Genomic DNA, 24227 nt, shown 5'->3' with positions numbered 1-24227 from the left:
TATCTAAAGCCTTTAGAACTTATTGAGTCACAACTCTCAATTGGATTTGGTATACATTCTCATAATAGTGTTATAAAACATAAGCAGGCCCTTCCACCCACTGGTGTTTGCCGGTTGGCAGAGAAGGGACAAACTACAGTAATCTCATTCACCTGCATTTGATCCATAGCCTACTATGCCCTAACATTTTCAGTACTCATCCAGATGCTCCCTGAAGTACTTTCTTCCATTACCTTCTCAGGCAGTATGTTCCATAGGTCTACAACCTGCTGGGTGAAATAAAATTTTCAGATCTCCTCGAAACCACATGCTCATCACCTTGAACCTATGTTCTTACAAACATTTGCCATGGGAACAGTCCCTCAGTTTTGTATGCCTCAATCAGATAAGGCATTTCTGCAATGGAGACTCTAGGATGGCATGGTCCTTCCTGGTGCCAGGGTCAGGGATATCAATGAACAGTTGCAGGCATTCTGAAGGGAAATAGCAAGCAGACATATTGGTACCATTGACATTGGCAGAAGGGATGAGGTCCTGCAAGCAGATTTTAGGAGGCAAGGATGTAGATTATAAAACAGGATCTAAAAGGTAGCAATGCTTGGATTACTTCCAGGCCCACATGCAAGTTAGTATAATGTCGGAAGTCACATGACACCAGGTTATAGTCCAAGGTTTATTTGAAATCACAAACTTTCGGAGTGCTGAGGCTTTGTCAGTGATTTCAAATAAACCTGTTGGACTATAACCTGGTGTGTAACTCCTAACTTTATCCACCTCAGTCAAACACCTCCACATCAAGTTGGTATAGAAAGAGGTTAAGTCAGTTGCTAGAGTGAGGTTGCAAGAGACAGAGCCTTAGAATCCTGGGACACTGGGACCTGTAGAGGGCCAACCAGTATCCATACAGGGAGGTTTGCTAGTGCTGTTGAGGAGAATTTAAACTAACTTGGCAGTGGGTTAAGATCCTAAGGGAAGGTTCAATAGTGGGAGATGAACAGTCAAAATTAGAAGGCACAGCAAGGCAATCAAGAAGGCATAGAAATGATAGGCCAGCTAAGGCACAAGGGCATTAAGCAAAGTTGGATGGTATTTATTTTTATGCAAGGAGCCTGACGAACAAGGCTGATTTGTTGAGGGCACAAACTAAAACATGGAGGTATGATTTCATTGTTATCACAGACATGACTGGGAGAGGGGCAGGATGAGACATGGAAAGAGATAAAAGAGGAGGGGGTGTCACAATATTGTTCAGGGAGTCAATTACAGCAAGAAGGAGGGATGACACCTCAGAAGGTTCCTCAAATTTAGCCATACGGAAGTAAAAAAACAAACAGGAATGTATTATAGGTCTTCTAACGTCGGAGAGAAATAGAAGAGCAGATATTCGTCAAATTTGAGAGACATGTAAAATGATTAGAGTAGCAATAGTAGGAGATTTCAACGTCCACACATTAACTGGGGTAGTCAATATAGAAGGTTTAGACAGCGCGGCATTCTTAAAATGTATCTAGAAGATGGATATAGCCAGTATGTAAAAGGCCCAGCATGTCCTGGACTTTATGTAATGAAACCATGCAAGTAGTTGAAGTGTCAGTGGGGGAGAATTGTGCAGATAACGATAAGGACAAGGATGGGCCAGAAATCAAGTTCTAAACTGGAGGACGGTTGTTTTTAATAAGATCAAGTATGATTTGGGCAGACTGAAAGCAGATACTTTCAGACAGATCTGTCTTACGGAAGTGGAATGCATTCAAGGAGGATATAAGCTCAGTGCAAAGCCAACATGTTTCAAAGCTAAGGGTGGAACCACCAAATTCATCGAATCGCAGGCATCAAGACATATACAGAAGTGGATAAAGAGTAAAGGAAGGCTGATAACTGAGGGCTCAAATAACAGAAGCCATACAGGAGTATGGAGAATGTGAAAGGAGGAACTTAAAAAGGAAATTGGGAAAGCAAAAAGGAGGCATTAAAGAATAAAGATAGGTTAAATAAAAGAAAATTTGAATTATTTCCCAAGTATGTGAAGAGTAAAAGGATAACAAGAGTGCCAATTAAGAACCTCAGTTGTAATTTGTGTATAGAGCCAGAGGACATAGGAGGGAGTCTAAAAGAATACTTTGTGTTGGTGATCACAAGAAAGGAGGAGGATGTGGAAATAGAAATCAGGGAGAAAGAAGTGATAGGCTTAAATAAACTAGTATATATGGATAGGAGGTTCATGAATAGTCTAGCAGGTTTAAAAGTAGATAATTCTCGAGGGCTGGATAAAATGCATCCAATGTTGCCTAGCAAGGCAAAAAGAGGAAACACTAGGATGCTGACAATTTTTAATTTTTCCCTGGCCACAGAGAGATGCCAAGGACTGGAGCACAACCAAAGTAGTTTCATCATTCATTAAAAAAAACCTACACTCCAGACATAAAGGTGGGAGACTATTGGTAACAATTCTGATGGAAATAATTAAGCTGCACTTGGAGAGGCAGGGATTAATTAAGAACATGATTTTGTTAAAGGGAGGTCACACCTGACCAACTTGATTAAACTTTTTAAAAGAAGTAACCAGGTGGGTGAATGAGGGCAATACATTTGACATTGTCTATTTGGACTTCAAGCATTTTGATAAGGTTGCACATGGTGACTGATAGCAAAAGCAAGCGCTCATGAGATCCAAAGAAATTCGGCAAATTGCTTCCTGCCACTCAGCCAATTGTAGACCCAGAAGGTGATGGTCAATGGAGTTTTTCTGATTGTAAGCCTGTGTCCAGTAGGATTCGGAAAGGATCAATGTTGGGGTCTTTGCTGTTTGAGGCAAATATAAATGAGTTAACTTAGGAGGGTTAATCAGCAAGTTTGCAGATGATTCAAATATCGATGAGGTGACAAATAGTGAGGACATCTTAGATTACAGGACAACACAAATGGATTTTTTCCGATGAGCTGATCAGTGGCAAATGAAATTCAATCTGGATAAGTGTGAGGTGATGCATTTCAGCAGGACAAGCAACAAAAAGGAATACATGACAAATGATAGGAGCCTAGGAAGCACTGAGGATCAAAGAGAACTTGATAAGCATGCCAACCAATACTTTAAGATAGCAGGACAGGTAAAGAGTATTTAAGGCAGTATATGGGATACTTGCCTTTGTGAGCAAGGCAGAGTGTTTAAGAGCAGGGAGATTGTTCTAGAACCGTATTAAAAACTGGTTAAGCCACGGCTAGATAATTGTGTGCAGTTCTGGCATCCACATTATAGGAGGGATCGGATTGCAATAGACAGGGTGAAGAGGACATCTGACAGGATATTGCCTGGACTGAAGAGTTTCAGTTATGAAGAGAGATTGGACAGATTGGAGTGTTTTCCTTGGAACAGAGACAACAGAGGGGGAATATGATTCAGAAGTATAAAATGAGAGACAGGCAGGGTAAATGGGGAAAGAAAACCTTTCTCCTAATGGAGGGATCAAATGACCAGGGACATAAGTTTAAGGAGTAGGAGTTAGAGGGGATAGGAGGAATTTTAATTCACTCAGAAGGGTGGTGGGAATCTGAAAAATACTATTTGCAAGGGTAGTAAAGGCAGAAACTCAGTATGTAAGTGAATGAATGAACAGGAACCCGGCATTACAGAATATAGCGAGCTGTTAAGTTAGTAAAGACAACCTAAAACACCATTGTACAAGTCAGAGCCATTCAGCTCAAAGATGCCTTTTAAATGGTAATTGTAGCCGTCTCCTCGCCTTTGTCTTAACATTCAACATCTGCCATCTAGGAGTTTCATAACCTAAACATCTACAGCATTCAATACAGAACATCAATAAATTGGGTCATCTTGATATGCAATCAATCACTTTCACTAATTGTGTGCAACTCTTCAGTAAATGAGAAAACAAATTATCAGGTGGCAGATTATAAAACAAAAATACCACTGAATAATTAGATAATCAATATGGAGACATTCAATTAAAAAGAGTTGGAACCTTGCAATCATATGATCTAATTAACTGGCAGTGTAACATTACTACAGTATTAAGAAAACGAACCCTATGTAGAAATGAACCATCTGAAAGGAAACAGTCCTCTCCAGACCCTACCAGAGGTTATATCTTAAACCACCATATAGTCTTATAGTTTGCTCATTCACCAAGTACCACAATGTTCACAATTATATTACATGCACATACAAACCTCAGATGTAGGATAAAATCTCAAATAGAAAGTTACACAAATGGGAGAGAAAAAAGTTGGATCCAACAGCAGAAACCAAATGCGCCAAAGGGTTAAAAAGCACAAATGAGGCACAATTATTCTGGATTCAATTCCCAGTTAGGTCAACAGAGTGCCAGCAGAGTTAAAATGATAAGCAAAATGATGGCCAGTCAAAAGAATAGAGCAATTACAATAAATCTTTAAATCCATTACTGAGTTAGCATTAAAACTCAGTTTCACTTTTGCCTGAAATGGCACTGGATTTGAAAATGTAAGTAATTATCTGGATCTCCACAACTAAAAAATCCTTACATACACATTTCACTCTGTATATACACTTATTCAAAGTTAGCAACTTCCAGTATTTAAAATCCAAGATAATAATTTCATCCTCCTGTTGTACAGCAGAATAAAAACTGTTTCATCAACTATGGTGTTGCATAATACTTCCAGATACAAGAATCTTGTTCTGCTAAACTTGTGCATTCTGAAGAATGCAAGCAGACAAAATCATGTGTCTGGACACCACAGACTAAACACTGGACAAATCTGAAAAAATGTTAACCCACAATTCTAACTGGAATTAAATCAAAAACTACACTGTAAAAACCAACACAGTAGAATGACTAAAGATCAGATTGGCTTTCAACTTCCAAATGAGTAAATAATTTGTCATTTTATTAAATTATCATTTGATTAGGAGAGAGACGCAGCTGGCCATTTAGCCCATCTTTTTGTTAAAATAATCAAAGTTAATCCCACTACTCTCTTCTCTCCCCACAACCTTGCATCTTCTGCAGATTTAAATATGTACTTCAAATATTTATTTCACTTTGCATCAAACTGTGGTGATTTGTGGCAGAAATAAAACTAAGGGATGGTTGTCTATTGGCAATGTTAGTGCATCTATAACCCAGAGTAAAATTGAGTTCTGGACAAATGAGTTCAAATCACAGGATAGCAACTGGAGAAATTTAAATTCAAACAATTTTGAAGTAAATGATTTTCTTATAATAATGAATATTAAATTACTCATTTGCTATAAAAACACAGCAAGTTCACTAATGAAGGACGTCTTGTCTAGCATGATGCAATAATGTGGGGGACTCTTAAGCATCCTCCAAAATGTCCTAGATGGCCATTCAATTCTAGGCAGCTTACTATCGTTTTGAAATCAAATAAAACACAAGAAATTGGAGGAGACAACCATTTGGTGCCTCAGGTCTGCTCCATTCAATAAGATGGTCCAATTGCATAAATGATTTGGATGCCAGCATAAGTGGTACAGTTAGTAAGTTTGCAGAGGACACCAAAATTGGAGGTGGAGTGGACAGCGAAGAGGGTTACCTCAGATTACAACAGAATCTGGACCAGATGGGCCAAGGGGCTGAGAAGTGGCAAATGGAGTTTAATTCAGATAAATGCAAGGTGCTGCATTTTGGAAAACAAAACTTAGCAGGACTTATACACTTAATGGTAAGGTCCTAGGGAGTGTTGCTGAACAAACAGACCTTGGAGTGTAGGTTCATAGCTCCTTGAAAGTGGAGTCGCAGGTAGATAGGATAGTGAAGGCAGCGTTTGGTATGCTTTCCTTTATTGGTCAGAGTATTGAGTATAGGAGTTGGGAGGTCATGTTGTGGCTGTACAGGACATTGGTTAGGCCAGTGTTGGAATACTGCATGCATTTCTGGTCTCCTTCCTATCGGAAAGATGTTGTGAAACTTGAAAGGGTTCAGAAAAGATTTACAAGGATGTTGCCAGGGTTGGAGGATCTGAGCTACAGGGAGAGGCTGAACAGGCTGGGGATGTTTTCCCTGGGGCGTCGGAGGTGGAGGGGTGACCTTATAGAGGTTTACAAAATTATGACGGGCATGGATAGGATAAATAGATAGATAAAGTCTTTTCCCTGGGGTCGGGGTGTCCAGAATTAGAGGGCATAGGTTTAGGGTGAGAGGGGAAAGATATAAAAGGGACCTAAGGGGCAACTTTTTCACGCAATTTTTCAACGTGTATGGAATGAGCTGCCAGAGGATGTGGTGTAGGCTGGTACAATTGCAACATTTAAGAGGCATATGAATAGGAAGGGTTTGGAGGGATATGGGCCGGGTGTTGGCAGGTGGGACTAGATTGGGTTGGGATATCTGGTTGGCATGGACGGGTTGGACCGAAGGGTCTGTTTCCATGCTGTACATCTCCATGACTCTAATTGTGGCTATAAATCCACTGTACTCTCTGCCCCCTATAACCCTCAAACTCTTTTAGCATTCAAAAATATATCCAACGCAGTCTTGAATATACTCAATACCAGGTTCAGATGCTCTCCTGAAAACAGTAACAACCCTCAGGAAGTGCCTCACTTTTGCCTGAAGTGGGAGACCTTTTATTTTGAAACTATGCATCCTTGTTTTCATTTCTCCCATGTACTGAAACATTCTCTCAGCTTTTACTCCATTAAACCCCCTTAGAATCTTTGTTTTTCTGTATTAAAACCTATGAAATGTAGAAGCAGAAGCTTCATTGGTCCACTGAATCTGCTCCACCATTCAATGAGATCACGACTAATCTGATAATTCTCGGCTCCACTTTCCTGCCCTTTCCCCAAAATCAGTAGGCGAATCAAGAGTTAAGGATCTGTCAACCTCAACCTTGAGTACCTATTACAACCTAGCTTCGACAGTCCTCAAGAGTAAAGAATACCACAGATTCACTATGCCCTGAAATAAAAATCTCACTGTCTTAAATGGGCAAATAAATCCCCAATCTCCTCAATAAATTTATAAACTTCTACTGAATTGCCTGTATTTCTGTCTTCCCTGTCCTCATAATTCATTTCTGCACAGGTTTTTAAATGAAGTTTCTAATCCTATGGCACACACATTGACAAAAGCTTGTACTTATATAGTGCCTTTCCTACTTAGAAAGTCACAAAAGTACATTGCAGCCAAGGATCCTTTGAAGTTTGGTTCTTGCTATAATGCAGCAGCCAGTTTGCACAAAGCAGTCCCACAAACAGCAATGAGATAATGACAAGCTCATTATTTTTTGTAAACATGGTCAAGGGTCATTGCTTTTTAAACATCAATTTTTCAACGTTTTGTGATGTCAGAGAGAAAGACAAATAACTTTTGTAACTACTGTCAGTGTCAAGCATGGTCAAGCCACATATGTCATAGGTTCACATACAACAAGGGTTCCTTGAACCAATCCTGGACTTGACTCAAATAACATTCCCCACTTCACTGGTTCAATGACCCCACTCCTTTGCTAAAGTGCCTCACAAGTGATATATGATTGATCTCCTTGTATGGAGAGGCAGTGAAAATTATAAATAAGGTTGTTTTGACTCTTCAACTGTACCTTTTGACTGATTAAATCTTCTTTCACCTTGTTCAATTCTTCCTGCTGAGATTGAATTCTGGCCTGAATCTCTGTTGGTGCCTTTCCATTGGTAACAATCCATTCTACAGGTGATGAATCACTGCTATTCCGATTCTTTGATGTTCCGATCATGTCTCTCAAGAATGGTGGACGTTTAACTCGCGTTGCCCTTGCGAAATCAAAAGAGAATGCCGACCCTACAGAATATGCCAACAAATCTTTCCAGTTTAAAACTAAACTGTTACTGAGAGCGACAATTCAAACAAATCTTTTAGCAGTTAAATGATTGAAAATACAGAGTCAATATTTCAATTTAGCACAATTTTGAAGTCAAATATTAAGTTTTGAAATTTTTTTCTTAATCACTTTACCTGATGCATTTAGTTACATAATCCATGCTTGAAAGAGGAATTCACACCAAATGTAGAATTGCAGCATCATTTTTGGGCTCTTCCCAAACCAAGCCTATAGCAAAGTGCCACAAGCCTCAAATTACAACAGCTCCCCAATCACAGTGCACTTAGATAGACCCGCTCTGAAAACACAGAACTGTATAGAACAGGTACAGGCCCTTTGGCCCACGATGTTGTGCCAAACACAACACCAAATTAAACTAATCCCTTCTGCCTGCCCTAGGCCCATATCCCTTTGTTACTTGCATATTCACGTGCATACCTAAAAATCCCTTAACCACCCCTATCGTATCAGTCTCCACCACCACCCTTGGTCGCACATTCCAGACTCTTACCGCTTTGTAAAACAACTTGCCCCTTAAAAGCGGTCCAGTGGTATTACCGCTAGATTACTAATCCAGAGACCCAGGTTCTGAGGACCCAGGTTTGAATCACACCACAGCAGATGGTGGAATTAGAATTTAATTCTTAAAACTCTGGGAATTAAGAATCTACTGATGATCATGAAATCATTGTCATTATCAGAAAACCTATCTGGTTCACTAATGTCTTTCAAGGAAGGAAATCTGCCATTCTCATCTGTCCTGGCCTACATGTGACTCCAGACCTACAGCAATGTGGTTGACTCTCAAATGCTCTCTGAAATGGCCTGGTAAGTCATTCAGTTGTACCAATCGTTACAAAGTCCCAGAAATGAAACAGCCTGAGAGTCATACTTACGGAATCATACCTTACAGATGATGCCCCAGATAGCACTATCACCATTCCTGGATATGTCCCGGCTCATTAGTAGGACAGACCCAGCAGAGGTGGCAGCACAGTGGTATACAGTCAGGATGGAGTTATCCTGGGAGTCCCCAACGTTGACTCTGGATCCCATAAAGTCTCATGACTTCATGTTAATCACGTACAAGGAAACCCCCTGCTGATTACCATGTACCATCCTCCCTCAGCTGATGAATCGGTACTCCTCCATGTTGAACTATACTTAGAGGAAGCACGGAGGATGGAAAGAGCACAAAATGTACTCTGGGTGGGAGATTTCAACATCCTCCACCAAAAGTAGCTTGGCAGCAGTACGACTGATTGAGCTGGTCAGGTTCTAAAAGGACATAGCTGCGAGACTCTATCTGCTTCAGGTGATGAGGGAATCAATAAGAGGGAAAAACAAACTTGGCCTTATCCTTACCAATCTGGCAGCTGCATATGCATCTATCCATGACAGATAAGAGTCACCACTGCACCATCCTTCTGGAGACAAAGTCCCGTCTTCAAATTGAGGTTAACATCCATCTTATGTGCGGCACTATCGTGCTAAACGGGACAGACTTTGAACAGATCTAGCAACACAAGACTGGGAATCCATGAGACACTGTGAGCCATCAACAGTAACAGGATTGTACTCCAGCACAATCTGTAGCCTCATGGCCCTGAATATCACCCACTCAACCATTACCATCAAGCCAGGGGACCAACTTTGGTTTAATGGAGAGTGCAGAAGGACATGCCATGAGCAGCACCAGGGAATGCCATGAGCAGCATACCCAAAGCTAAGGTGTCAACCTAGTGAAGCCACCAGTCAAGAACTACAGTTAATTCTTCTATAAAGTGATGGTTGTGTTCTTGTGCAACCTCACTTCATAAAAAAAATTACGCTTTGGAAATACCACTTAAAGTGTTGGTAATGTAACTGCATAACAGCCAACACACGTCTTAAAAGGTTCGTGCTTTAGAAAGTTTCCCCAATTCGTCAAACATATTACAGCAAATTTGCATCAATGAAACGCACATTATAGCAGAATGACAATCAGAATAAGCAGCAAGTGATAGACAGAGCTAAGCGATCCCACAACCAAAGGATCAGATTAAGCTCTGCAGTCCTGCCACATCCAGTTGTGAATGGTGGATGGATGGATTAATCAACTCAGTGGAGGAAGCGGCTGCTCCACAAGCATTCCCATCCTCACTAATGGAAGAGTCCAGTACATCAGTGCTGAAGAGAGGACTGAAGCTTTCGCAGCAATCTTCAGCCAGAAGTGCCAAGTAGATGACCAATCTGGGCCTGCTCCAGTGGTCCCCAGCATCACAGATACCAGTCTTCAGCCAATTTGATTCACTCCACGTGATATCAAGAAACTGCTGGAGACACTGGATACTGCAAAGGCTATGGGTCCTGACAATATTCAGACAATAGTACTGAATACTTTTGCTCCAGAACTTGACGGTCCCCTAGCCAAGCTGTTCCAGAACAGTTACAACACTGGCATGTAGCTGACAAGGAGGAAAACTTCCCAAGTATGTCTTATACATAAAAACAGGACAAATCCAACCCAGTCAATTGCCACCCTACCAGTCTACTATCGGTCATCATTAAAATATGGAAAGTGTCATCAGTGCCATCAGGAAGCACCTACGCAGCACCTGCTCAAGCGATAACCAATTTGGCTTTTGTCAGGGCCAGTCAGTTCTTGACCTCATTACAGCCTTGGTCCAAACATGGACAAAACAGCTGAATTCCAGTGTGACAGCCCTTGACATCAAGGCTACATTTAACCATTGTGGCATTAAGGAACGCTCGCAAAACCAGAATCAATGGGTATCGGGGGCATCCACTATCTTCATCATCTTTTTCAAACATTCAATCCAGTTGGTGGACTGGTTAGCAAGGTTAGATTTCATGGAGTACAGGGAGAACTAGCCAATTGGATACAGAACTGGCTGAAAGGTATAAGACAGAGTGGTGGAGAGTTGTTTTTCAGATGGAGACCTGTGACCAATGGAGTGCCACAAGGATCAGTGCTGGGCCTTCTGCGTTTTGTCATTTATATAAATGATTTGGATGTCAGCATAAGATGTAGAGTTAGTACGTTTGCAGATGACAGAAAAATTGGAGGTGAAGTGGACAACGAAGAAGATTACCTCAGGTTACAATAGGATCATGACCAGATTGGCCAATGGGCTGAGAGTGGCAAATGGAGTTTAATTCAGATAAATGCGAGGTGCTGCATTTTGGGAAAGCAAATCTTAGCAAGACTAATACACTTAATGGCAAGATCCTAGGGAGTGTTGCTGAACAAAGAGACCTTGGAGTGTAGGTTCATAGCTCCTTGAAAGTGGAGTCGCAGGTAGATAGAATAATGAAGGCGGCGTTTGGTATGCTTTCGTTTACTGGTCAGAGTATTGAGTACAGGAGTTGGGGGATCCCGTTGCAGCTGTACAGGACATTGGTTAGGCCACTGTTGGAATACTGCATGCAGTTCTGGTCTCCTTCCTATTGGAAAGATGTTGTGAAACTTGAAAGGGTTCAGAAAAAGACTTACAAGGATGTGGCCAGGATTGGAGGATCTGAGCTATAGGGAGAGGTTGAATAGGCTAGGGATGTTTTCCCTGGAGTGTTGGAGGCTGAGGGGTGACCTTATTGACGTTTATAAAATCATGAGGGGCATGGATAGGATAAATAGGCAAGTCTTTTCCCTATGGTGGGGGAGTCCAGAACTAGAGGGCATAGGTTTAGGGTGAGAGGGGAAAGATATAGAAGAGAACTAAGGGGCAATTTTTTCACGCAGAAGGTGGTACGTGTATGGAATGAGCTACCAGAGGAAGTGGTGGGGGCGAGTACAATTGCAACATTTAAAAGGCATTTGGATGAATAGGAAGGATTTGGAGGGATATTGGCTGGGTGTTGGCAGGTGGGACTAGATTGGGTTGGGATATCTGGTTGGCATGGACGAGTTGGACCGAAGGGTCTGTTTCTGTGCTGTACATCTCTATGACTCTACCAATAAAAGCTAACACACCATATGCCTTCATAACAACCCTATCAATCTGGGTGGCAACTTTCAAGGATCTTACATACATGGACAGAGATCTTTCTGCTCATCTACACCACCAAGAATCTTACCATTAGCCCAGTACTCTGCATTCTGTTACTCCTTCCAAAGTGAATCACTTCACACTTTTCCACATTAAACTCCATTTGCCACTTCTCAGCCCAGCTCTGCAGCTTATCTAAGTCTCTCTGTAACCTACAATATCCTTCATCACTATCCACAACTCCACCGACCTTAGTGTCATCCACAAATTTACTAACCCATCCTTCTATGCCCTCATCCAGGTCATTTACAAAAATGACAAATAGCAGTGGATCCAAAACAGATCCTTGCAGTATACCATTAGTAAGTGAACTCCAGAATGAACCTTTCCCAAAAACCATATTTTCAGCTGGCCAATTTCTGATTCAAACCGCTAAATCACCCTCAATCTCATGCCTCTATGTTTTGTGCAATAGCCTTCTATGGGGAACCTTATCAAACACCTTCTCTGACATCCATACATACCACACCAACTGCTTTACCCTCATCCACCTGTTTGGTCATCTCCTCAAGAATATTTGATCCACTTTTTAGAGGAAATCTACTTTCTCCACTTCCTCTTAGTCTTTCATCACACTGGTGACTGTCATTAGAGCACCTTTTAACGTGCTCTGTTCCACTTCTCGAAAATGAAAGTGGGAATGGAAAAACCACGAAGCATCGATGTTGTTGTTACAAGTTATGAAAATTCAATGTGAACAACACTAATGAGGAGGCCATTTTAAAAAAAAGTCCGAGGTTGATGCGACAAACAAGATTAAAATGTACAAGACCAGTCGCCAAGTCAATTGGTAGATGGGAGGTAGATGGGAACTAAAAGCTGAGAAGGTGTCTCATTAACAGAAAAAAACACAAAGATAACATAACTGTACATTCCAGACTGGACTAAAGATGGCTCTGATACTTACTGTGCAATCTCTGCAGATTTTGCTCTGCTGACTACCATGTGCGCATTTCTCATTCAAGCTTATTGCACACTTTACAATACAGGTACTGCTATTGGATTATAAAAAAGATAAATGTGACACTTGAGATTTCCCATCTCTTTTGGTTAATTCAAAATGTTATCTTACCGTGGGACAAGTTTAAATTATCCAACATCAAAAATGAACTGACAACTGAAACATTTGCTAGGTTACTTCTATCACTTCTATCGCAGAAATGCTTACAAATTTGATCTTAGATTAGATTAGATTACTTACAGTGTGGAAACAGGCCCTTCGGCCCAACAAGTCCACACTGCCCCGCCGAAGCGTAACCCACCCATACCCCTACATCTACATCTACCCCTTACCTAACACTACGGACAATTTAGCACGGCCAATTCACCTGACCTGCACATCTTTGGACTGTGGGAGGAAACCGGAGCACCCGGAGGAAACCCACGCAGACACGGGGAGAACGTGCAAACTCCACACAGTCAGTCGCCTGAGGCGGGAATTGAACCCGGGTCTCCGGCGCTGCGAGGCAGCAGTGCTAACCACTGTGCCACCGTGCCGCCGTGCCGTGATCTGTGTGACATATTTCACTAATATACCCTGATTGCAAGTTCGCAGTCTGGCCAATATGGGTCATGCGCTCTGATGTCGAGTGATTGGGTGCAGAGAGGGATCGTGTGAAATGGAAAAATCAGTAGCCCATAGGGCCAGGACACAGTAGGTAAAGAAACTGCTTCGGATAATGGAGTGCTGAGCATGGGAAGTGAGTCGTGACTTTAATCAAAAACATTTTAGCATGTTAGCAAGAAAAAAGCAGATGAAGATAGCTCAGTTACGATGCAGTAAAGCTGCAAAAAAAAGACTATAAAATAAAACTTTGACTGATTTAATTGGACTCTGAACCATGATAAGTATGTCCACGACTGGCTTGTTAACCATATGCCCCAGGGCAAAGTTGGGCCTAAACAGGCAGTGTTTAAATAAACATCAAGTGGAAATGAAAGAACGTCTCCTCCAATCACAGTATTTTACTATACCACATTTACTGCTCACAGACTGCTGGGATTGGCAGAGAAATATTCTGTGATTACAGCAGCAGTGAGCAGCTCGAAAGAGAGTAGATTCATTCAAATTCATGCCTGAATACTGTAATTGTAGTAGACAGCTATGGGAGATGGTAACCAAGAGTCTGTGTACTTTTGAGCGGGGAAAGAGACTCCACATTTCTGACTGGCTGATGAGACACCAGGCTTGCGCCCTTCCACACAGATACTGGCCACCTAAGGTCTGTAGACATGATGGCGGACTGAGGTGCCTGAGCCCAGCAAGGGACAGTGAGTATGGGAGAGTGAGAAAGTTTGGGAGTCACACACACATACTCAGACCCACCCTGTTATTCTACTTGGCACATTTTAAATGATCATCTTTACTGATTACTCCAATTTGAAACATTAACAATTTATTGCTTTGATTATTTTTGCTTAGCAAATTAAACACCATCTTTATATTTCAGCTTTTAATTTGCAATTCATATTTAAATGCTGCACCAAGCCCTGTATTTACAAAATTTGGTCATTGCCCTTTGTATGAAAGAATTTAAAATGTGACTGCACAAAAATTTTGGACAACTTTGGCCTAGCAGTGTGGGGAAAAGGATGCAATTTATATACTGTATACTATACATTAGATTAGATTAGATTACTTACAGTGTGGAAACAGGCCCTTCGGCCTAACAAGTCCACACCGACCCGCCGAAGCGCACCCCACCCATACCTCTACATTTACCCCTTACCTAACACTACGGGCAATTTAGTATGGCCAATTCACCTGACCTGCACATCTTTGGACTGTGGGAGGAAACCAGAGCACCCGAGGAAACCCACGCAGACACGGGGAGAACGTGCAAACTCCACTCAGTCGCCTGAGGCGGGAAGTGAATCCGGCTCTCAGGCGCTGTAAGGCAGCAGTGCTAACCACTGTGCCACCCTCTAACATTAAAACAAGACAAAGATCGTTAAATTGGGAATAAAGAGTAATTAGTCTCTAAATTTAATTTTAATTCAATTACCTTGAAACTAATTTCAAATGTGTTGTCAACATTTCTAAATTGAAGTTGTTCATTGTGCAAAATTGAAATTTCAAAAACACTGGCAGGAATAAAATTTCAAGGTAATATTTGTAAAATATGTTTTTGAGAGGAGCAGCTCAAAGGATTAAAATTTCTATAAAGATAAATTTGTCAAGTGGCTAGAAAGAGCAATTATCTGAGGACCAGGAGTAAGTAGCATTTGACGTTTCTTTTCAATGAATTATTTGCCAAAACATTTTCTCTTACTCCCAAATTTCATATATACGTTCTAGGAGGACTCAGAAGGCTTCTAATACAAAAGCCAACTTCACATACGTGTGTGTAGCAGGCCAATTAACCAATGCTATCACAGCAATGTTCAATCTCATTTGTGATGATTAATCTACCTGTTTAGAGGTTTCTGAAACTCCTCTAGAGCTGACGGAATGTGAACCTGGGCTCTCTGGACCAGGACACAAACATATGATTTGATTTGTAGAAACTATTGACCATTTTTATTGGTAGAGGAATTGAGTTCCGGAGTCCTGAGGTCATGCTGCAGTTGTATAAGACTCTGGTACGGCCGCTTCTGGAATATTGTGTGCAGTTTTGGTCGCCATACTATAGGAAGGATGTGGAGGCACTGGAACGGGTGCAGAGGAGGTTTACCAGGATGTTGCCTGGTATGGTAGGAAGATCCTATGAGGAAAGGCTGAGGCACTTGGGGTTGTTTTCATTGGAGAAAAGAAGGTTTAGGGGTGATTTGATAGAGGTGTACAAGATGATTAGGGGGTTAGATAGGGTTGACAGTGAGAACCTTTTTCCACGTATGGAGTCAGCTATTACAAGGGGGCATAGCTTTAAATTAAGGGGGGGTAGATATAGGACTGATGTTAGGGGTAGGTTCTTCACTCAGCGAGTCGTAAGATCATGGAATGCCCTGCCAGTAGCAGTAGTGGACTCTCCCTCTTTATGGGTATTTAAGCGGGCATTGGATAGGTATATGGAGGATAGTGGGTTAGTGTAGGTTAGGTGGGCTTTGATCGGCGCAACATCGAGGGCCGAAGGGCCTGTACTGCGCTGTATTGTTCTATGTTCTATGTTCTATTAGTCTATTAATGGCATTGGACGTCATAAACTGGGACAAAATTTGCTTAAGGTGATCAGATAGTATTCAAGCATTCAGTCAATGATGTGCAGTAATTGGCCTAAACATTTGGATGAAAATGGAATAATGCAGGCTAGATCTGCTTCAGATTGTTGCACCAACCTGTGAAACCATTGAGGGCCGAAACACCTAAACTACGCTGTAATGTTCTATGTAAAAGCTTGAATATGCCTTGAAGCACCATAATCTAAACAGCTATGTACGAAGGCCTGAAAAATGGGAATCTGCTGTATAGCTCCTTTTTGGCCAACACAGAAAATGGGCCAAAAGACCTTCTGATAGTATTGTAGAGCTTCAATTTGACAGACAGAAATGCTGAGTGAAACTATGCAAGGCTTGGCAGAACAAAAACTTTAGACAGATTATAAAAAACATGGTCTTATCCAAGGCGTGTAATGTTGCTTTGAAAGTATATTGGCTTGTACAATAATGTGCGATTTTCCAAACACTTAGTTGCAACTGTAAAATGAGGTCACAAACCTCTATTTGCTTCTGTGGAACTTTTTCTCTTTTCTTCATGTGCTGCTGCCTCTTCCAGTTCTTTGAGGCTGGGATCAATCAACTCCCAGTCCTCAGTGTAGAAGACACTTCTCCGGTTTTCATTATTCCCTCTTCCTGGCTTCAGATTCGACATTGAATTTCTGCATTAGACCCAGAATTCATTATAAATCCAAATTATATCCATCAGTCAGCACCTTTTAATGTCCCAAGGCATTACAATCTGAGTCAGATATGAGGATAGGCAGCTAAAGAGTTTGGTCAGAGGGGTATGTCTTGAGAAGGGTCTTTAAAGAGGAAAGTGAGATAGAGTAATGTACAGATTTACAGAAAAGAATTTCAGAGTTTCTAGGCAGCTAAGGCAAGACTGCCAATGGTAGAATAATTCCAATCAAGGATATTTAAGAGAACAAAATTGGAAATATGCAGATATATCGAAGGGTTATAAGGGATGGAGTCAACTACAGAGACCATAAGGCGGTGAGATTAAGAATTGTAAAATGGAGAGCAGACTTTAATGAGGAGCCATAAAGTTATAGGTCAGCAAGCCAGTGGTGATAGATAAATAAGATGTGGAATTAGGATATGAGCAACAGAGTTTTCAATGCTCTGAAGTTGGGAGAATGTAAGATGGGAAGACAGCCTGGAATAGTCAGGTGTAAGTAACAAAGGCACGGGACAAGCAATTCTGCATAAATGAGCCATGGGACAATGTTAGGCAATGTCACTGGAAACATGTGGATTTAGCAATGACATATAATGTAATCAGTTTCAGAAAAGACAATCAATTTTATTTCCGATGATATTTCTAAAGGCAAAACACTAGAAGGCTTGGCATGGTAGACTCCCCGCAGTGAGATCAGACATTGTGAATCAAACATCACCAAAAAATTTGAAAAACAACATATTTAAGATTTCCAACATGTGCAGTATCAACAAAAAATACTTTAAACATTCAATCACGTCTGGCAGACTCCAAAAGAGAGAAACAGTTAAGGTTTCAAGTTGATGAGTGCTGATCTGACTGTTTCTCGCTCTACAAATGCTGCCAGACCTCAAGTATTTCCAGAACTTTCTGTGCTTATTGCACAGTGTAGCAATTCAACTAGCAATCAGATTTAACTTAGCTAGAGAACAATCTCATAACAGAAGATTTATCTTGAGCCATAATGAAACGGTGGGATAACTAACTGCAAAGGCAATGCGTTCTGACGTCATTCTGGAAATGTATTGCAGACATGTGCTCCAGAACTCTCCATTCCCTAATCAAGCTACTCCAGAACAGCTACAACACTGGCGACTACCTGACAATGTAGAAAATTACACAGGTAAGTATTTGTATCTAAGATGACATTATCAAAAGGCATGATTTGGAAATGCCGGTGTTGGACTGGGGTGTACAAAGTTAAAAATCACACAATACCAGGTTATAGTCCAACAGATTTAATTGGAAGCACACTAGCTTTCGGAGTGTCATCAGGTGATAGTGGAGGACTCAATCCTAAAACGCCATGTTCTTCGTGACCTGCAACACATTATTAATGAGGATGAGCACCTCGCCAAGACCTTCCCCCACCTCCACTACTTTAAACAACCGCCAAACCCCATATAGATCATTGATCGTGGCAAGCTGCCTGGCTCTCAGGACAACTCCATACAACCATGTCAAGGTAGGTGCTGCAAGAATTGTCAGAGTGTGGACATGGATACCACCATTACACGTGAGGACACCTCCCACCTTGTACATGACAAGTACTCATGTGACTCAGCCAACGTTACCCATCTTATATATTGCAGGCAAGGATGCCCTGAGGCATGGTACATTGGAGAAACCGAGCAAAGGCTATGACAACAGATCAATGGACACCGCACAACAATCAACAGACAGGGGAACTCTCAGTTGGGGAACTCTTCAGTGGTCCAGGACATTCGACCTCGGACCCTCGGGTGACCATCCTTCAAGGCGGACTTCAGGACAGGCAGCATCGAAAAGTGGCCAAGCAGAGGCTGATAGCTAAGTTCAGTACCCATAGGGAGGGCCTCAACCAGGACCTTGGGTTCATGTCACATTACAGGTGATCACCATACACACACACACAGACACTCCCACACACACACACACTCACACACCCTTACAGACACATACACTAACACACTCACACAGGCATCCACTCAAAGACTTAGACCACTCTACACTCATGCGCACACACACATACACACACACACTCACAGACACTCAACCCCCCCACCCCAGACACGCACACACTTCCACATGCACCCCCTCACAGATTTAAGACACTCTACACTCACTACACACACACATACACTCTCTCTCACACCCACAATCCCCAACCCAGACAGACAGACAGACAGACAGACAGACAGACACACACACACACACACACAGAGACCCACATGCACACCTATTTTGTGGGGTGAATTTGTACTTGCAGAGTTACATTGTACTTTGCTCAAAAACTGCATGAATTCATGTAAAACCCTTATCTCACTTTTTAGATTAGAATCAATCTAAACATCATGGCATAGACAGAGAACACAGGGGGCTAACACCTTCAACATAGCTATCACCCATTGTTACAGCTAACCTGAGAATACAACTTTTAAAAAAAAGTTTTGTGATTTACACATGAAAGAAGTGAAACTATCATGAGTCTTCATCTGTTTGAATACCAACAGACAATCAAGGTATTTTTCAATGTATAATTTCAGTTACATCACACTAAATCTTTGCTATAAATTCTGTTTTAGGATTGAGTCCTCCACTACCACCTGATGAAGGAGTGATGCTTCGAAAGCTAGTGTGCTTCCAATTAAACCTGTTGGACTATAACCTGGTGTTGTGATTTTTAAAGGCAGCCATTGTAAAAATGTTACCAATGTACTGGAATACACACAACGATAAAAGGACGTTCTTCTCTTACATATACGTCCCACACACAAAAAGCACAACAAGCCTAACCCAGATAAGTACCGCTTCAGTCTACTTTCGATTATCAGTAAAATAAAGGAAGGGGTCATCAATAGTGCTATCGAGTTGCACATCCTCTGCAATGACTTGCTCACTGATACTCAGTTTGAGTTGTGTCAGGTCTACTCAGCTCAGGACCTCATTATATTCCTGACTCAAACAGCAACAAAAGAATTGAATTCTGGGGTGACGTGACAGTGACTACCCCTGCTATCAAGGCCACATTTGGCTGAGTGTGGCTCAAAGAACCCCTGACGAAACTGCAGTCAGTGGAGATAGGGGAAACTCTCCACTTGGAGTTATTACTAGCCCAAAGGAAGATGCATTTGGTTATTGGAGGTCAGTCATCTCTGCAAGAGATCCTCACAAAAGAGTCCAAACCAGCTGCTTCATCAATGACTACTTTCCCTCCATAAGATCAGAACTGTGGATAGAGTCATAGAGGTGTACAGCATGGAAACAGACCCTTCGGTCCAACCCATCCATGCCAACCAGACATCCCAATCCAATCTAGTCCCACCTGCTAGCACACGGCCTATACCCCTCCAAACCCTTCCTATTCTTATACCCATCCAAATGCCTCTTAAATGTTGCAATTGTACCAGCCTCCATCACTTCCTCTGACAGCTCATTCCATACACGTACCACCCCCTGTGTGAAAAGGTTGCCCCTTAGGTCTCTTTTATATCTTTCCACTCTCACCCTAAACCTATGTCCTCTAGTTCTGGACTCCCCCACCATAGAGAAAAGACTTTACCTATTTACCCAATCCATGCCCCTCAATTTTGTAAACCTCTACAGGTCACCTCTCAGCCTCCGACGCTTCAGGGAAAACAGCCCCAGCCTGCTCAAATCCTCCAACCCTGGCAACATCCTTGTAAATCTTTTCTGAACCCTTTCAAGTTTCACAACACCTTTCCAATAGAAAGGAGACCAGAATTGCACATAATATCCCTACAGTGGCCTAACCAATGTCCTGTACGGGCACAACATGACCTCCCAACTCCTGTACTCAATACTCTGGCCAATAAAGGAAAGCATGCCAAACGCCTTCTTCACTATCCTATCTACCTGCAACTCCACTTTCAAGGAGCTATGAACCTGCACTCCAAGGTCACTTTGTTCAGCAACACTTCCTAGGATCTTATCATTAACTGCATAAGTCCTGCTAAGATTTGCTTTCCCAAAATGCAGCACCTTGCATTTATTTGAATTAAACTCCATCGCTGGGTTAAAATCCTGGAATTATATCCCTAACAGTACAATGGGTGTTCCTACACTAAATGGACTGCAGTGGTTCAAGGTAGCAGCTGACTATCATCTCTCCGAGGGCAAGTAGAAATGGGAAATAAATACCATCCCATCCAGCAACCCCCATGTCCAATGTATCCATGAGAAAAGAAATTAAGCTACCTTTAAACGTTGGATGAAATGAATAATTTCAGATCAATCAGGAGACTGAGGGAGGTCGTCGAGGAGGATTTGTCTGCAGAGTCAGTATGGGTGGAAGTTAGAAACAGGAAACAAGCAGTCACTTTATTGGGAGCTTTCTATAGACCACCTCCAATAGCAACAGGGAAGCAGAGGAGCAGATTGGGAGGCAGATTTTGGAAAGGTGCAGAAGGTTGTTGACATGGATGATTTCAACTTCCCTTAAAGTGATTGGAGACTTGGTGCAAATAGTTTGGATGGAACGGATTTTCTCAGGTGCATCAAGGAAGGATTCTTGACTCAATATGTAGATAGGATGACAAGAGGGGAAGCCACATTGGATTTGGTGTTTGGCCACAAACCAGGTCAGGTGTCAGATCTCCTGGTTGGGAGCGCATTTCGGTGATAGTGATCCCAACTCCCTGACCTTTACTATCGTCAGGGAAAGGGATAGGAGCAGACGTATGGAAAAGTACTTAATTGGGGGAGGGGGAATTACAATTCTATTAGGCAGGAACTGAGGAGCATAAGTTGGGAACAGATGTTCTCAGGGAAATTCACAACAGAAACGTGGAGGTTATTTAGGGAGTTCCTGCTAAGAGTGCTGGACAGATTTGCCCCACTGAGGCAAGGAAGTGACTAGAGACATGGAACATCTAGTCAAGAGGAAGAAGAAAGTTTACTTAAGATTGAGGAAGTAAGGATCAGACAGGGCTCTAGAGCGTTATAAGATAGCCAGGAAGAAACTGAAAAATGGACTTAGGAGAGCTAGAAGGGGCATGGCGGGTAGGATTAAGGAAAACCCCCAAGGTGTTCTACACTTGTGAGAGGAACAAGACAATGGCCAGAATGAGGGTAGGGCCAATCAGGGATAATGGGGGGATCTTGTGCCTGGTGTCGAAGGAGGTAGGGGAGGTTCTTAATGAATACTTTGCTTCAGTATTCACTAGTGAGAGGGACCTTGTTGTTTGCGAGGGCAGCATGGAACAGGCTGATATGCTCAAACAGGTTGGTGTTAAGGAGGAAGATATGCTGGAAGTGTTGAAAAACGCGAGGATAGATAAGTCCCCCCCGAGTCAGATGGGATATTCCTATGAAGATGAAGGGCTTATGCTCGAAACGTCAGTTCTCCTGTTCCTCAGATGCTGCCCGACTGGCTGCTTTTCCAGCACCACACTCTTCCACCATACAGGATATACCCAAGGTTACTACAGGAAGCGAGGGAAGAGATTGTTGCACCTTTGACGGTGATCTTTGCTCCCTCACTGCCCACTGGAGTAGTATCAGATGATTGGGAGGGTGGCAAATATTTATTCAAGAAAGGGAATAGGGATAACCCTAGGAATTACAGACCAGTTAGTCTTATGTCAGTGCTGGACAAATTATTGGAGAAGACTCAGACAGGATTTATGATTATTTGGTAAGGCATAGTTTGATGAGAGATAGTCAGCATGGCTTTGAGGGTGCAGGTCATGCCTCGCGGGCCTTATTGAGTTCTTTGAGGATGTGACAAAACACACGCACAAGATAGAGCAATGAATGTGGTGTGTGGATTTTAGGAAGGCATTTGATAAGGATCCCCACAGTAGGCTCATTCAGAAAGTGAGGAGGCATGGGATACAGGGAAATTTGGCTGTCAGGATACAGAATTGGCTGGTCCATAGAGGAGAGGGTAGTGGATGGAATGTATTCAGCCTGGAGCTCAATGACCAGTGGTGTTCCACAGGGATCTGTTCTGCGATTTCTGCTTCTTTGTGACTTTTATAAATGACTTGGATGATGAAGCTGAAGGGTGGGTTAGCAAATTTGCCAATGACACAAAGATTGGTTGCAACAGGATATTGACAGGATGCAGAGCTGGGCTGAGAAGTGGCAGATGGTGTTCAACCTGGCAAAATGCGAAGTAATTCATTTAGGAAGGTGAAATTTGAATGCAGATTATAGGATTAAAGGCAGGAATCTTGGCAGTGTGGAAGAACAAAAGGAGCTTGGGGTCCACCATCCATAGATCCCTCAAAGTTACCACCCAAGTTGATAGAGTTGTTCAGGTGACATATGGTGTGTTGGCTTTCAGTAGCAGGGAAACTGAAGTTAAGAGCCACGAGGTTATGCTACAGCTCTATAAAGCCCTAGTTAGGCCACACTTGGAATACTGTGTTTCAGTTCTGGTTACCTCATTATAAGAAGGATGTGGAAGCTTTAGAAAGAATGCAGAGGAGATTTACCAGGATGCTGCCTGGTCTGGAGGGCAGGTCTTATAAAGAAAGGTTGAGGGAGCTAGGGCTTTTCTCATTGGAGCGAAGAAGGATGAGAGGTGACTTGATAGATGTGTACAAGATGACTGGCATAGAGTAACTGGATTGCCAGAGACTTTTTCCCAGGGCAGAAATGGCTATCACAAGGGGTCATAATTTTAAGGTAATTGGAGGAAGGTTTGGGGAGATGTCAGAGGTAGATTCTTTACTCAGAGTGGTCGGTGTGTGCAATGCACTGCCAGCGGTGGTACTAGAGTCAGATACATGGACATTAAAGCAATTCTTGGATAAGCACATGGATAACAGTAAAATGAAATGAAAGGTATGTAGGTTAGTTTTTACCTTAGAGAAGGTTAAAAGGTCAGAGGGCTGAAGGGCCTGTATTGTTCTGGACTGTTCTATGTTCCAAAATAGCAAGTCCTCATTGGACCAAAACAACAGGCTGATTAAGAGAAGCTCCTCAGTGTGTAAACAGAAAGGCATCACCAAAAAAAGCAGAACTATACCTACTAGTGCCTGACCAACATGTCGTAATACAAAGAGCCCATAAACTACAAAGTAACTGGTACAGCACAACAGACCCTTTTAGCTTCACTGACACACAACATTTTCATTATATTTTTGTTTACATCATTTTAGATTCCAGCCAGTTAAAAGAATTCTTAAAACATTTTCATGTCTGTCAGGATACATCATCTGCTTCTGAATGTAAAAGTTTTTGATTGCAATTCAACTTCCAGGCTTTTAAAGAAAAATATTATAGTCCCCTAAGGACTGGATTTATTCCCATATTTGAATTATATTTCTCTCAGTGTTAGGGGTTTTACACTATTACAAGCAAAGCCATGTACAATGTACTGAAAGCTCTCCTAAAACGCACGTTTATTAAACACGATTTGTGAATTGCCGCCCTCTCTTCTATAAAGCAAACTCCTGTTCGCTGTTACGTGATTCTCATCCCCGGCATGAGGTGTCGCGGTGAACGGCGGACTGGGCTCTGCATTGGCA

At 42.1% G+C, this 24227-nt stretch overlaps 1 protein-coding gene and 1 long non-coding RNA gene across 5 annotated transcripts in view; one reads left to right on the top strand and one right to left on the bottom strand.

Moving 5' to 3' along the window:
• The window catches only part of tbc1d2b (TBC1 domain family, member 2B), a 168255-nt gene that overhangs the window by 51423 nt on the left and 92605 nt on the right, over positions 1 to 24227 (bottom strand). For all 4 annotated transcript variants that reach the window (XM_072553298.1, XM_072553299.1, XM_072553301.1 and 1 more), the window contains 2 exons: positions 16527 to 16687; positions 7567 to 7784 (listed from right to left, as the gene is read on the bottom strand). In XM_072553298.1, coding sequence (XP_072409399.1) covers positions 7567 to 7784; positions 16527 to 16687 — 379 coding nt within the window. The remainder of the gene's footprint in view (positions 1 to 7566; positions 7785 to 16526; positions 16688 to 24227) is intronic.
• On the top strand, positions 13964 to 19384 carry LOC140458533 (uncharacterized). Its single transcript, XR_011953504.1, has 3 exons — positions 13964 to 14144; positions 18342 to 18619; positions 19314 to 19384. It is a non-coding gene; the product is annotated as an uncharacterized lncRNA (long non-coding RNA).

Source organism: Chiloscyllium punctatum, chromosome 33 (assembly GCF_047496795.1).
Source record: "Chiloscyllium punctatum isolate Juve2018m chromosome 33, sChiPun1.3, whole genome shotgun sequence".
NCBI classification, from domain to species: Eukaryota; Metazoa; Chordata; class Chondrichthyes; order Orectolobiformes; family Hemiscylliidae; genus Chiloscyllium; species Chiloscyllium punctatum.
The sequence above is the reverse complement of the archived record's forward strand: the minus strand, read 5'-3'. Positions and strand labels throughout refer to the sequence as shown.